This window comes from Oryctolagus cuniculus, chromosome 14 (assembly GCF_051225735.1).
Source record: "Oryctolagus cuniculus isolate XC-2025 breed Fujian yellow rabbit chromosome 14, ASM5122573v1, whole genome shotgun sequence".
NCBI classification, from domain to species: domain Eukaryota; kingdom Metazoa; phylum Chordata; class Mammalia; order Lagomorpha; family Leporidae; genus Oryctolagus; species Oryctolagus cuniculus.
This window is the reverse complement of record NC_142880.1, coordinates 74,219,545-74,235,976: the sequence shown is the minus strand read 5'-3', so window position 1 is coordinate 74,235,976 and position 16,432 is coordinate 74,219,545. Positions and strand designations below refer to the sequence as shown.

Here is a 16,432-nt window from a genome sequence, read left to right as displayed (position 1 = left end):
GGCCATTTGGGGGGTGAAGCAACAGAAAAGGAAGACCTTTCTCTCTGGCTCTCTCTCACTAACTCTGCCTGTCAAAAAAAACAAAGTAAGAAGAATTTTAACAAATTAGAAAAATGCATAGTAAGAAAATCATCACATTTTACCAAAGGAGATACAAAGTCAGTCAGGGTTTATTCCTTTTGATCAGAAGTGGAAAAGCAGGGACTTGAACCTGGAATGCTGTCACTGCAGGCGGAAGCTTAATCTTCTACACCACAGAGCAGGCCCAGAAAATACACATTTTTAAAAAACATGAAGAATGCTCCCCAAATGCCCACAATGGCCAGGACTGGGCTGGGGTAGAAACTGAGAGCCAGGAACTCAATTCAGGTCTCCTGTATGGGTGCCAGGAACCTAATTACTTAAGCTTTCACCTTGGCCTCTCAGGGTTTGCGTTAGCAGGAAGCTGGAGTCATGAAGTAATGCCAGGTATCAAACCAACTGCCGGCTTCCAAATACAATAATTGGTATTTGGCCTAGTGACTAAGATAGCAGTTAGGATGCCTGGATCCCATATTGAATTACATGGCCTAACCTCAGCCACTGCAGTATTTGGGGAGTGAACTACAGATGGAAGCTCTGTCTCTCAACTAAAACATTAAAATAAAACCAAAAGTATCACAACTTTCGTGTAAAATTTAAAAACAGGGGCCAGCGCTGTGGCTCACTAGGTTAAATCCTCCGCCTGCGGATCTGGCATCCCATATGGGCACCGGTTTCTATTCCTGGTTGCCCCTCTTCCAGTCCAGCTCTCTGCTATGGCCCGGGAGGGCAGTGGAGGATGGCCCAAGTACTTGGGCCCCTGCACCTGCATGGGAGACCAGGAAGAAGCACCTGGCTCCTGGCTTCGGATCGGCGCAGCGCCGGCTGTAGAGGCCATTTGGGGAGTGAACCAATGGAAGGAAGACCTTTCTCTCTGTGTATAACTCTACCTGTCAAATAAAAAAAAAAAATTTAAAAACAAAGATCAAGCATGTTTATCCCAAAATCCTACATGTGAACAAATGTAAGCTTTTAAAAAAAATGCTAAGGAGGTACTAATAATTTATTCAATATATTTTTTAAAACCATGTTGACAGTCATAAAGCTCATTTCACAATGATAACACCTCCTTCTTTCCACTAAAAATGTATAGCAGACCATTTATGTTTTTAAAGTTCTAGCAAAAAACCACCATGGGGGCCAGCGCTGTGGCACAGTGGGCTAACACCCTGGCATCCCATACGGGTGCTGGTTTGATTGCCGGCTGCTCCACCTCCAATCCAGCTCTCTGCTGTTTCATGGGAAAGCAGCAGAAGATGGGACTTGACTTTGAAATAAATAAATCATAAAAAAAAATCATGAAAACTTGCTTTTTCTATTAGCACTCCTTTTACTACACAAAGAAGTAGCCTTTTCTATCTATGTATTAATAGTAAGTTGGTCAAACCAAAAAAAAAAAAAAAAAACCACTCCAAAGGCATGCACAGATTCTCTCTGTAGGTGTTACATTTGTAGTGTTTCTTATGCTACATACATCTAAGTCTCTGACATGCCTACATCATCATGGTGAGGTGTCTGTTAAGTCCTCCAAGCCATTCCATCCACACTGTAGATTCTAGCCAGAGATAGTATAACAGAACAAATGAATACAGTTAAGTCCCAGATCCTCTATACTAGGGAAATTCTGTGGATTTGGAAACAAATATATTTTAGGTATAGTTTTTAAAAAAAAAAAAAAAAAGGGAAATGACTATACAAAAGACTTATTTATTTGAAAGACAGAATTACGGAGGGAGAGACAAAGATTTTTCATTTGCTGGTTCATTCTTTAAATGGGCACAACAGCCAGAGCTGGGCTGCTCCAAAGCCAAGAACCAAAAGCTTCTTCCAGATTTCCCATGTGGGTGCAGGGGCCCAAGTATTTGGGCCATCTTCCACTGCTTTCCCAGTCACATTAGCAGGGAGATGGATACGAAGTGGAGCAGCTGAGGCTCAAATGGGCACCCACACGGGATGCTGACATTGCAGGTGAGTGGCTTAACCCATCACACCACAATGCTGGTCCAGAGAATGAGATCATGTATTTATCAGTCATTCCCCCAAATGGCCACAATAGCAAGGGCTGGGTCAGACCAGTCAGTAGCCTGGAACTCCATATGGGTCTCCCACATGGGTATGGCGGCCCAGCATTTGGGCCATACTTCACTACTTTCCCAAGCACTTTAGCAGGGAGTTGGATCAGAACTATAGCAGTCGCTGGCGCTGCGGCTCAAAAGGCTAATCCTCCGCCTAGCGGCGCCGGCACACCAGGTTCTAGTCCCAGTCGGGGCACCGGATCCTGTCCCGGTTGCCCTGCTTCCAGGCCAGCTCTCTGCTGTGGCTAGGGAGTGCAGTGGAGGATAGCCCAAGTGCTTGGGCCCTGCACCCCATGGGAGACCAGGAGAAGCACCTGCCTCCTGCCTTTGGATAGGCGCGGTGCGCCGGCCGCGGCGGCCATTGGAGGGTGAACCAACGGCAAAAGGAAGACCTTTCTCTCTCTCTCTCTCACTGTCCACTCTGCCTGTGTTAAAAAAAAAAAAAAAAAAAAGAAGAAGAAGAAGAAGTATAGCAGTCAAGGACTCGAACTGGTGCCCTATAGGATGCAGGTGTTACAGGCAGAGGCTTTAACCTACTATGCTGCAAAGCTGGCTCCAGTCATTTCTCTTTAACGTGCCTAAAAGTCATTCCTTTCACCAATAGCAAAAACTCACATATTATTAACTTTCTTTTTCCCATTAAAATTTTATTACAAATCAACATAGACTTATTTAGTCAGTTTTCAAATATTTTTCCTATATTCCACCTATTAATATTAGATATATAATAATAAAATGAAGTCATTAACTTATCTGGGACACAGGTGTATTTCTTAGTTAAAATTTATAGCTAATTGCAAGAAACCTTCAGGGTATAATTCCAAGATTACAACAAATGGTTTAAAATATTTTACAACAGGTCAGAATCCAGTATGTTCAAGTAATAACTAATATTATATATAATATTAGATATAAGTTTTCTTAAATACTCAAAATTCTTTTATTTTTATTTTTTGAGAGGCAGAGTTAGACAGTGAGAGAGAGAGAGACAGAGAGGTCTTCCTTTTTCCGTTGGTTCACCCCCCAAGTGGCCGCTACAGCTGGCGTGTTGTGGCCGGCGTGTTGTGCCGATCTGAAGCCAGGGGCCAGGTGCTTCCTCCTGGTCTCCCATGCAGGTGCAGGGTCCATCCTCCACTGCCCTCCCGGGCCACAGCAGAGAGCTGGACTGGAAGAGGAGCAACCAGGACAGAATCCGGCGCCCTAACCGGGACTAGAACCCGAGGTGCCAGTGCTACAGGCGGAGGATTAGCCTAGTGAGCCGTGGCGCCGGCAAATACTCAAAATTCTAAAACAATGCCTCAGTCAAACCCATTATAGACAAGTCCTATCATTTCAAAAATATATTTTTTTGCTTTGGGAGGTAAAATTTTGTTCAAAATGTATTTTTCCAAATATGTCATATAACTTATTTCAATCATTTTTTCAATCATTTTCAATCAATATGTAACCAAAGCAGCACTGCCATATTCATGCCAAACAGGAAGTTATTGTTTTACTCCTAAAGCAGCAAAGTATTAAATAATTACTATTTCAAAAATTAATTGTACTATTTCTAAACAACACTGTAATCATAACTGTGAGCCTTGGTGCAGCCACAGCAAAGTGAAACTTACTTAAGCAATCTACTGATGGCATTCAGGATGTGCCACCCCAAATATGGCACCTTGGCATTTGAGAAAACAGCAGAAATGGGGAGACCTCTCTGACCTTCCCCTGAAGCAGATTATAATAGAATTCTCCGACTTTCCTTTGAAGTAGGTAGGAAGATCCTCATTCTAGAGGTACTCGTCCTATATGTAAAGAAAAGGAGTGTCCTTATCCTTGAAGATGCAAGAACATAGACAGAAAAATCCACAGGACTGGCTAAGTTTCCCCAACTTATTCCTCTCAGATCGTACCCAAATTGACCCATCACAATTCTGCACAAATGCCCACTTTCCATCAAACCTAAGCATAAAAATACACTGGTTTCCCTGTTTCTTTGGGTTGTCATTTCCAAAGGCTCTGGGTCACATAAAACCTAAATTAAATGAATTTGTACATGTTATTTTCTTTTTTGATACAGGTTCATCAGCAATGAATCTTGCAATAGATGAGAAGAAACTGTACTACTTTTCCACCTCCACACCAAACTTATATTTTTTTATGAAGTGTTTTACCTAGAAACAATTTATACAAGGCATAAATACTCAAACACTGACTTGCTGCAGTACCTGAAAATGCACTACTACAATGAGTCAAGGATACAGACGCATATGTTATAACAGTTTAATCATCAGTATGGATAAAGTTCTTTCTTATAAAGACCTTCAATCTCTAGAAGCATGCAATTTATAAAAAGACTTCATTTGGTACATGAAACATAAAACCTAAAGGATATCAAAACATTTTAGGAGTCTGGTATTGTGACATAGTTAAGTTACTGCCTGCGACACATGCATCCCACATAAGCACCAGTTCAAATCCTGGCTGCCTTCCCTTCTCATCCAGCTCCCTGCTAATGCACCTGGGAAGGCAGCAGAGGATGGCCCCTGCCACCCACATGGGAGACCCAAAAGAAGCTTTGGGCTTCAGTCTAGCCCAGATCTGGTTGAAGCCACTCATAGAGTGAACCAGCAGATGCAGGATCTCTGTCTCTCCCTCTCTCTCTGAACTCAGCCTTTCAAATAAATTTTTAAAAAAATTTAAACCTACCCTATATAATTTTGCTAATAAAATAATTATATTTAAATTACAACATGGCACGTTTTTTAAAAAAAACTTCCAGATAAGGGCCAGCGCTGTGGCATCACGGGTAAAACCACCACTGCCTGTGACAACAGCATCCCATATGGGTACTTGTTCAAGACCAGGCTGCTCCACTTCTGATCCAGCTCCCTGCTAATGCGCCTGGGAAAACTCAAACGGTTGAGCCCCTGTACCTATGTAGGAGATCCAGAAGAAGCTCTTGATTCCTGGCATTGGCCTGGCCGAGCCTTAGCCATTGTGGCCATTTGGGGAGTGAACCAGCAGATGGAAGCTGTCTCTTTTTCTCTGTGTAATTCTTTCAAATACAAATATCTTTAAAAACAAAACAAACCCCAAAGTAGGATGGTTGGAAATGATATAAATTTCATACTTTTTAAAAACAAGACAAAATTTAAACTGGTAACTACCTTCAACTGGAGTCTGGACACCTAAAATGTCCTATGAATCTAAATAAGAATGACAGTTTTCTATTTCATCTGGCTACTATTTTCTCTAATAGCAGCTTCTTTTATTTAAATTGAGGCAGTCCTGCTATTTAACAGTTGGGTCTTATCTCATTATGAAGATGTAAGTCACTGACTTCACTGGCCCCACAAGAATTTATTCCAGCGCAGTGAAAAATATTTCTAATCACAAGTTCTTAGGAACTTGTAAGTCTCCCTTAAATGAGCTAATCCCTAAACTCACCTAAGTCCTATATAACTATATTATAAAGAAATTTGATTTTAATTTAAAAATAAGTTTTAAATTGTCATTAAATTATTAACACCGCTACACTATTATTATCATATACTACTATTCAATGTTTGGATATCATGTTTACAGTGCTTATAATATTAATGTTTATACAATAAATACCTTTTGAGTGTAGTGATACTTAGTCTAAAAAAATATGAAGGTACTTCAAAAAGGGCATGGACAAGCCTGTGTTGTGGCATAATGGGTAAGGCCACTGTCTGTGATGTCAGCATCACATATGGCTGTTCCACTTTTGATTCAGTTCCCAGCTGGTGCCTTGGGAAGGCAGCAGAGCATGATTCAAGTACATGGCCCCTACGACCCACATGAGACACAGATATAGTTCCAGAACTCTTGGCTTTGACCTGGCCCAGCCCTGGAAGTTGCAGCTATTTGAGGAATGAACCAGCAGATGGAAGATCTCTGTTTCTCCCTCTAACTCTGCCTTTAAGTAAATGAATACATCTTTAAAAAAAAAAAAGTGCATGAAAAATGGAACTAAAGGCAAGTTAATTTTGGTGCAAAAAATTTTTAAATTTATGCATAATCTGTTCACAATGTGTTTCTCATGAACTTCCTGAAGATCCCTCTATGCATGGATTTCAAAAAATCTGCACCAAAATAAACTTATTTTTAGTTCTATTTTTCAACAAACTTCTTGATACTGTCATAAACTATACATTAAAAAGAAATCAATATATTTGAAAGAAAATTCTAAACACACAAAAGAAAGCTGAAAACAATATTCATGGCAAACTAAAGTACTCACGTTGATGCCCAGCCCATCAAAGGATTTTCCCATCGTTCCCTAGTATCAAATTCCATCTTCCATTTCTTTGTATTGTTTACTCCAGACTGCATGTTATTTCGAGCAGGAACAAAAATCCGGACTTTTCTAGTTTTGATATGTTCCTCTGGAACACCGGTTAAAGTTGTGATATCCTATAGAAAAATAAGTGAACAAAGGTTTTAAGCAGGCTACATACTCACTGATGTACCTTTGTTGTTCCCTGTTTGTTCATGAATTGGGTAAGTATTATAAACTGGTTATCTCATTACTATCATGATATTTTAGCATATCAATCAGCTATTTTTTAAAAGATTATTTATTTGAAAGTCAGAGTTTCACAGAGAGAGGAGTAGAGGCAGAGAGAAACAGAGAGAGAGAGAGGTCTTCCATCCACTGGTTCACTCCCCAGATAGCCACAACGGTCACAGCTGCCCTGATCTGAAACCAAGAGCCAGGAGCTTCTTCCAGTCTCCCACATGGGTGCAGGGGCTCAATGATTCGGGTCATCTTCCACTGCTTCCCCAGTCCATAGCAGAGAGCTGGATCAGAAGTGGAGCAGCCGGGACTCAAACTGGCACGCACATGGGATGCCGGCACTGCAAGCAGCAGCTTTACCTGCTATACCACAGTGCTGGCTCCTCGGCAATTTTTTTTTTTTTTTAATTATTATTTGAGGGGCCGGCACCGTGGCTCACTTGATTAATCCTCCACCTGCGGTGCCGGCATCCCATATGGACGCCGGATTCTAGTTCCGGTTGTTCTTTTTCCAGTCCAGCTCTCTGCTGTGCCTGTAGGGCAGTGGAGGATGGCCAAGTGCTTGGGCCCCTGCACCCACATGGGAGACCAGGAAGAAGCACCTGGCTCCTGGCTTCAGATTGGCCCAGCGCCGGCCATTGCAGCCATTTGGGGAGTGAACCAACGGAAGGAAGACCTTTCTCTCTCTTTCCCTCTCTCTGTCTATAATTCTAGCTGTCAAATAAAAAAAATTTTTAAATAATTATTATTTGAGAGGAAGAGAAAGAAAGTGAGACTCTCATCCCCTGATTCACTATCAAAATGCTTGCAACAGCTGAGGCTGGATCAGGGCTTGGGTCAAAAGCTGGGAAACAGGAATGTAACCGAGGTCTACCACACGAATGGCAGAGACCTGATTGCTCAAGCCATCACCACTGCCTTGGCTAGCCTGCACTGGCAGGTAACTGGAGTCAGGTGCAAGAGCTGGGACTAGAACCCAGGTAATCTGGTGTGCATGTCAAAACCACTAGGCTAAATGCCTGCTCCCAAAACTGCTATTTTGGAAACTGAAAGGTGACATTAAAAGGGATAGCCAGAAAGGGGTAATTTAAAAAATGAAGGGAAGGAGACAGAAAAGGGTTATAAAACATGTTAGCCCTTTTTGTCTAACAAAACATTTCTTCAGAGTCTGCTAGAAGAACTATAGTCAATATGATCTTATTTTGTTAGCAGGTGTAACTAGTCAGAGCAGAAATAATAAGGGAACATTAAAAGGTAGTACAATAAGTAAATTTTAAGCAGAACAAAGTATTACCGATAGTTACTGTGTCAAACTGCTTCCTTTCTGAGGGAGACATGAATATTTCCGTACATAATTTATTAGCATTTTAATTTATCTTTGCTGAAACATACTGAAGAGAGAAAGATATCAAATCTATTCTGCAAAAGCAAGCCAAAAAAATTGCACAATATTGGCTGGCACCGTGGCTCACTAGGCTAATCCTCCGCCTGCGGTGCCGGCACACCAGGTTCTAGTCTCGGTCAGGGTGCTTGATTCTGTTCCGGTTGCTCCTCTTCCAGGCCAGCTCTCTGCTGTGGCCCAGGAGTGCAGCGGAGGATGGCCCAAGTCCTTGGGCCCTGCACCAGCATGGGAGACCAGGAGCAAGAGCACCTGGCTCCTGCCATCGGATCAGCCGCAGGGGCCACTGGGGGGTGAACCAATGGAAAAAGGAAGACCTTTCTTTCTGTCTCTCTCTCACTGTCCACTCTGCTTGTCAAAAAAAAAAATTGCACAATATTTGAAGAAATGTGAAATGAAAATAACTTTTGGGGCCGGCGCTGTGGCATAGCGGTTGAGCTACTGCCTGCAGTGCCGGCATCCCATATGGGCTCTGGTTCAAGTCCTGGCTGCTCCACTTCCAATCCAGCTCTCTGCTTTGGCCTGGGAAAGCAAGTCCCATGTGGGACACCTGGAAGAAGCTCCTGGCTTCGGACTGACTCAGCACCAGCCGTTGTAGCCAGTGAACCAGTGTCTCTCTCTCCGCCTCTCCTTCTCTATGTAACTGACTTTCGAATACATAAATAAAATCTTTAAAAAAAAATCCAATAACTTTCTTAACTCTTGTTCTATACTTGTTCAATTAACAAAAGCTCAATTGGCAAATGAACAAAATCATGTCCCAAAATTAGATATATTTATCAAAACATACAGGCAGTCAGGATACAAAACAGTAAAGTATTCAGAATTTAAGTTTCCATTTAGTAACGGTAAAATACTTCACTGATATAAAATCATAGTAGAGTGAAACATATGACTCTTCCAAAGCATTGTAAAATCACTGTTCACTTACTAAAGTAAGTTTTAAATAACTGGTTAAAAATAAAGTGCATGGGGGCCGGTGCTGTGGTATAGCGCATTAAGCCACTGCCTGCAGCTCCGGCATACCATATGAGCACCAGTTCAAGTCTCAGCTGCTCCACTTGCAAACCAGCTCCCTGCTGGTGCACTTGGGAAAACAGCAGAGGATGGCCCAGGTCCTTGGGCCCCTGCACCACGTGAGAAAAAAACAAAAACAAAAACAAAAACAAACAAAAAAACATGAAAATGACTATACCAAACTTAAAGCTTAGAAAATTTAACCCAAGGACTGGTGCTGTGGTGTAATAGGCTAAGCCTCTGCCTGTTGTGCCAGCATCCTATATGGACTCTGGTTTGTGTCCTGGCTGCTCCTTTTCTGATCCAGCTCTCTGCTATGGCTTGGGAAAGTAATAGAAGATGGCCCAACTGCTGAGACCCCTGCACCAACATGGGAGACCTAGAAGAAGCTCCTGGCTTCAGATTGGCTCAGCTCAAGTTGTTGTGTCCATTTTGGGAGTGAACCAGCAGATGGAAGACATCTCTCTCTGACTCTCCCTCTCTCTCTAACTCTACCTCCCAAATAAATACATAAATTAAAATCTTTTTAAAAATATTTTAAACAATTTAACCCATTTTGTGAATTTTTATTTAACCATAACAAAAGACTTAATAAGACTGTTTCTCAATGCTATGAACCAAAGAATCAGCATAAATATTTATTGCTGCAATATGTACTAGGAAAATACTAAGTGCATTTCTGATATGACTAGTCTTTCTACCCACGAGATTAAAACAACAATTCTTTAAAGTTATTTCAGTTGGCAACCAATCCTCTGCTTAACACAATACCTTTCCACCTGCATCAATAATTAGGTGTGGCTTACTTTGCCACAGCTTGTCTAGAGAAACTGTCAAAATGATCCATATAAGTATTTATACAAATACAAGGATACTTCAAAAAGTTTGTGGAAAATTGACATAAAGGCAAGTCTGTGCAAAAATAATTTGAAAGCCACACATATGAGGAGTTCTCAAAAAGTTCATGAAAATGTGAATTATGACTAAAAAATGTGAATTATGAAAAACTATGCATGAATTTTCAAAATATCCATAATATGTGCTTACATTTAAGTTTATTCATATCTAAGATAAAGTAAAAACAAAATGAGTACAATTGGTATATAATTTTAAAAGGTATGAATATTGAGTTCTAGTTGATAATTTTTAATTGTCATGTTCAACTAAAAAAAAAATCTTGTTATTACATTTAATGACTTTCTAAAGTATATTCCTCTACATAAGAGCTTGAAGTGAATTTGCTCCTAAAAATCCTCAATGTTTACTTCCATCTTGAATTCTCTATAGTATTTACAACCTGTCAATTAGCTTGTTATTTAATATTATATATCTTTAGTTTAATATATTTTCTTAGCTATATTTGAAGTAGGGTATAAACAAACAGTATAACACAGAATTATGGGATGGGACATCTTTTCCAATTTCTACAGCAACCCTGACATTTTGAACTAAGTTAATAAAAACTAGGGCTATAAGTTATTTGACTCATCTTTAAATTAATTATATAAAACACATTCTTAATATTAGTTAACTCAGGAAGATGATATATAGGAAATGGACTTCAGTTATATACTTCCACATTCAATGCCTATATGCCAAAATATTTTTCAAAGCAGTAAAGCTTTGAAAAAACAAATATTATTTCTTGATTTGGGCAATACATAAAGAAAAAGGACAGATGGATTTTAGGATAGAAAACATTTGCAAAATGAGTGGCTACAAATGTTACTAATAAGCTCTTAATGTTTTGAACTACCTACCTATCTTCTGTCTTCTCAAATTACACCAAATGTTTATTGATATTTTCCCCCAACTTAAAGTTATCATTTAAACAATCGAGTTTGTATTTTGGAGCCCAAATTGTCCCAACACAGAATCACTACTTTTGCCTGCAAGAGATATGTAAGGTACTGCAGCTGTTGCCAAAGAGAATAAAAAGGCTTGGCATCTCTCACATACTTGACACCTAAAGGGCACAGAAGCTCTAAAATTCCTAGTCCCTGTAGGCACACTCTCAGTCTAGACAAACTGATTTCTCACACTTTTAAAATGCATCACGACACTCTATTGTTATCATTTCATCCACACAGCTTCAGCTAGTGACAGAAGAACCTGTTCTTTAAGAGACATTTCAATGGGCTAAAGCTCCCACTCCAAGATTCCATTAAAACAATGTAACACTTGAAAGGAACTATGAGGCCCTATTTGAAGTCTACTTGTGTCTTCATGCTTTTTTCCCTTGTTAAGTCCTCACTGAGCTACCTGTGACTCAACTTACAAAAAATATAAATAGTTCATAAATTTTCAATGATTATAAAAAAGTTACATCAGATATGAGAAGCTTTCAAGCTGATACCTAAAGGACCACAAGACTTAGCACTTAATAATCATCTGTAAATTCCAATAAAGCAAAATACCCTATAGATAATATACACAGATTTACAAATGTTGACACCTTGGAATTTTTAACAGTTGGGTCAAGCATGAGTCCTATATTCCTATAATTAAACAATGTCATTATATTAATAATTTCAGAAATATAACCTGAGTACAATATGCTATTTCAAAAAACTGTAATATAAGCAAACAATTCTCAGAGTACAGGACATTCTAATCAAAATTTGCCTTGATAAAAATGGATCATAATTCCAAAGTTCTACTCTTCCAGCATCATCTCTTCTACAATTTTAAATTTTAGAATAACTGAAATTTTGATAGAATTGTGAAATAAATCAACTAATTAAATGGAAGAATTTTAAAAATTACATGCCAGTATATGTAGATGAACTTTATTCCCCCAAATACCAATTTCCATTATAAAATATTAGTTTTCTATATAAAAACTGTATGATTCGGTTATCAACTGTCCCCATTTATCTTGTGTGAATTCAACTTTTTTTTTTTTTTTTTAACAAAGGAAGCAGGGAACAAGCAATGGGAAGTTGGTGTCAAAATGCAGAAAAACCTCCCAGCAAGCTTCTTGCAACCACCCAGGATTTAGAGTCTTGCTGGCCGCTCTCTTTTCAATACCAGAATTTCACACATTTCAATGACTATTATGACTTCAAAGAATCAAATTTTCATCATTGTCCGTCATCTGCCTGTTGATTTGTATAAAGGAGTTCTTCTGCATGCCCTCCAAACAAAAGCCTCCTTACTTTTGTGGCTATATATCAAGTTTAAAAGTTTTGTTTGTGACAGTTGTGTCTTTGGTAAATTAGGGTAACACTGAAGAAGTGCAGCTGCTCTGCAGGAACCTCCTTTTTGGCACCATTTCACTTAAATAAAAACTGAATAATTAGCTTCTGCCTTTATTAAACCACAAAAATGCCACTGGCCTTAGTAATTACTTCCGGTTGCCCCACCCACTTAACCTTAACAGTTTACACTTGTCATAAAGAGAAATAAAGGGTTTTTGCACTTCTGGATGAATTTTGGTAGATCTCTCAATACACCTAGAAAAAGCAAAAAATTTTCCCAAGATTTTGTAACAAGTTCACTAAATTATATTATAAAAGATCAATGTTAAATAGTTTTAACAAAGCACAAAATTGGAACACTAAGTAAAAACAATGCTTACAGAAAATGTGTTCTGCAGGCTGTTAGTTGCTAACTAGAACTAAGACCTATCTAAATCTTGATTGTTTTTATATTCTACTTCATGAGACACGTTAAAGAAAATTAATCTTTGATCTGTAATAAAAACTTCCTTTCAAGTAAACCACAGATAACTTAAAATAAACTCATGAAAGGTCTCATAAAAATTTGGACATTAAACAAAATAAATTTATAGCTTAAAAAGTATAAAGAGTTGGCATATAACATAATCATATTTATTTATTATGAAAGATATTTACACATCTAAAAAATTACTGGCCACAGGGATTCAGATATAATAAAAATAATAACCAATTTTTGTTTGTTAAAGCAACAAATTAATGAAGGAGCCCAACCAGGTAATGAAGCAAGTACTGGGATAGACATCTGCTATATTTTGCATATGGGGCAAAGCTATCATGGAATCATATTGTAGTATTAAATGGAATGTTGTAGATAAGACAGTACTAGATCATAGGATGATGCTAATCATAAAAACTAAGAGAGAGGTTTTTCCACCTGAAACTGTTTTTCTTACTCCTAGATCATTCTGAGCAGGACAGAGTAGAGCAACTGCTAAGAACAAAGGGCTGAGTCAAAACTAGGTTGGGGGACCTGCACTGTGACACAGCAAGTAAAGCCACCGCCTATGAGGCTGGCATCCCATATGGATGCTGGTTCAGTTTCTGTCCTGGCTGTTCCACTTACAATCCAGCTCCCTACTAATGGCCTAGGAAAAGCAGTGGAAGATGGTCCAAGTGTCTGGGCCCCTGCCATTTATGTGGGAGACCCAGATGAAGCTCCTGGCTCAACAATGGCAGTTGTGTCCTTCTGACAGTGAACCAGCCAAAGAAAGATCTCTCTCTCTCTCTCTCTCTGTATGTGTGTGTGTGTCCTTCCCTCTCTCTCTCAGTAACTCTTTCAAATAAATAAATATCTTGAAAAAAGAAAATAAAATGGGTTAAAATACTCTCAACTTTGGGCAAATCAATAGACTTCCCCTGTTTCATAATCTAAACTTTGTTTACTATGGTAATGAGGACTAAATAATGTATGCAATATACTTAATTTCACCAACAAAAAGGCTGTTTCTCATTTACTCAATGTATTTTTCAGCATGCACAAGACATTAAAATACTGGACACTGGGCTGCTCCTCTTCCAATCCAGTTCTCTGCTTATGGCCTGGGAAAGCAGTGGAAGATGGCCCATGTGCTTGGGCCTCTGCACCCACCTGGGAGATCCAAAAGAAGCTCCTGGCTCCTGGCTTCAGATTGGCCCAGCTCCAGCCATTGTGGCCATCTGAGGAGTGAACCAGCGGGTGAAATACCTCTCTCTCTGAATCTAACTCTGCCTCTCAAATAAATAAATGAATCTTAAAATATATATATATGTATATATATAAAAGCATTGAAAGGTAAGTAAAAGTATATACATATTTAAAAAAAGAACTTTGTCACTTTTCTCCTCTAAAGCACATACAACAGAACCCACTTCATATCACTGTCTAAAAGGATTAAGTCAGGATACAAAATAAAGTGTAATGAATGCCATGAGGTCAAATATTTGGTTTTAAGGGTGGAAAGGCATAAGAAAGCACCTGACCAAGGACGGAGGTGGGCAATGATTATTTCAAGATATTTATGATTTTACAAAGGTACTATTAAAATATTAAAGAGAAAATTAAAAATATATATCCATATGCTCCAAACCCAGCAACTGTTTGTTCATCTATTTGTTTTCATTTTATTTGAAAGGCAGAGAGACAGTGACCTTCCATCTGCTGTTTACTCCCTAAATTCCCACAATAGCTAGAGCTGGGACAGGCCAAAAGACAGAGCCTGTAACTCCATCCAGGTCTTCTGCCTTCCACAGTGTACATTAGCAGGGAGCTGGACCAGAATTCATGGAGCCAGGACTTGAACCAGGCACACTGATACAGGATGCAGGGGTCCCAAGCAGCAATTTAATGGCTGAATCAAACACTGGCCCCAAATGTTTTCTTACCTGTACTACTGATCACCAACTATTCAAATACATATCCATTTAACAGATATGATTATTTTCAAGTAACATCACTTTTTTCCCATTTAGTTACTCAGTCTTGATAAAAGAAAAAAAAAAAACCTTAAAAAAAAAAGTATGTATATACCTGAAAGGCAGAGCAACTGAGAGAGAAGAGTGATTATCCATCTGCTAGTTCACTTCCCAAGTGGTTGCAACAGCCAGGTCTGGGCAGGATCGAAATCAGGAGCATGAAACTCCATCCAAGTCTCCCATGTTTGTGGCAGGGGACCAAGTACTTCAGGCATTTTCCGCTGCCTTCTTGGCATATTAGCAGGTAGCTGGATCAGAAGCGGAGCAGCTGGGAGTCAAACCAGCACTAGGATATGGGATGCCAGCATTGTAGGCAGTGGCTTAACCCACTGTGCCACAGGGCCAACGGTCTTAATAATTTATTAAGTCAATATGCCACAATTTCTTAGCCTATTGCTTTATAATAAAAAATCAAATTGTTGGGGTCGGCGCCATGGTGCACTAGGTTAATCCTCCGCCTGTAGCGCCGGCATCCCATATGGGCGCCAGTTCTAGTCTTGATTGCTGCTCTTCCATTCCAGTTCTCTGCTGTGGCCTGGGAAAGCAGTGGAGGATGGCCCAAGTGTTTGGGCCCCTGCACCCGTATGGAAGACTAGGAGGAAGCACCTGGCTCCTGGCTTCGGATCAGCGTAGCTCTGGCCATGGCAGCCATTTGGGGAGTGAACCAACAGAAGGAAGACTTTCTCTCTGTCTCTCCCTCTCACCGTCTGTAACTCTACCTCTCAAATAAGTAAATAAAATCTTAAAAAAAAAATCAAATTGTTTTTATGTTTGCAATGCAGATCTAGGTAACAATTCTTTTAAGGTTAAGCACTAAGACTAGAATTAACTAATATAAAGGTTATAAGAACTTCTATGATCCCTGAAGTATTATCAAATTACTTTTCAAAAGAGAAATAAATTTTTATATTGCTACCAAGAAAGTATGGGTAGGCCAATGTCTCTTTTATGCTCTCAAGGCAAAGAGAAAACAGGTCTATATTAACTGGCTCAACTTTATTTAATGTGTATGTATTTTTTTAAGATTTATTTATTTGAAAGGCAGAGTGACAGAGCAGAAGAGACAGAAAAAAGATCTTCAAACTGCTGGTTCACTACCCCAGCAGCTGCAGTAGGCTAGGCCAAAGCCAAAAGCCCAGAACTCCATCTGAGTCACCCCTCAAACTGGCACTTGCAAGCGGTGGCTTAACCTGCTGTGCCACATTGCCAGCTTCATTTAGCATGTGTTCTTCCATACAAAACTATAAAGGACAAATTTGATGTTTTACATGTAAAAACAAACTAAAATTAACAAAATCTCCTCAAAATTGACCCAATTGGTATATTCCTTTATAAGAGTTGCTACGAGTAAGAAACATGCATGCAAACAAAACACTCCTCTAAAATCTAATTAACTCCTCAAAACAAAACTAGGGAAATCATACAAATGTGCAATCTCTTTGTAAGTATATAGGAATTGCTAATATTTTCAGATTTTTACTTTATGCATTTATGTTTTTAAAGATCAGGCTTAGAACACACAATATAAAATATGGCACCTCAGAAGTCACTCTGAGCTTCTCTCACCTTTCCCTTAAAGAATGATGAGAAAAAAATTCCCTGAGCCATTCACTTGAAAGTGGTCTTAATACTGTCA

At 39.3% G+C, this 16,432-nt stretch overlaps 1 protein-coding gene across 1 annotated transcript in view; it reads right to left on the bottom strand.

Moving 5' to 3' along the window:
* Positions 1-16,432, bottom strand: part of NDUFS4 (NADH:ubiquinone oxidoreductase subunit S4) — a 112,994-nt gene that overhangs the window by 32,966 nt on the left and 63,596 nt on the right. The window contains exon 3 of the mRNA XM_008262198.4: positions 6,412-6,584. Coding sequence (XP_008260420.3) covers positions 6,412-6,584 — 173 coding nt within the window. The remainder of the gene's footprint in view (positions 1-6,411; positions 6,585-16,432) is intronic.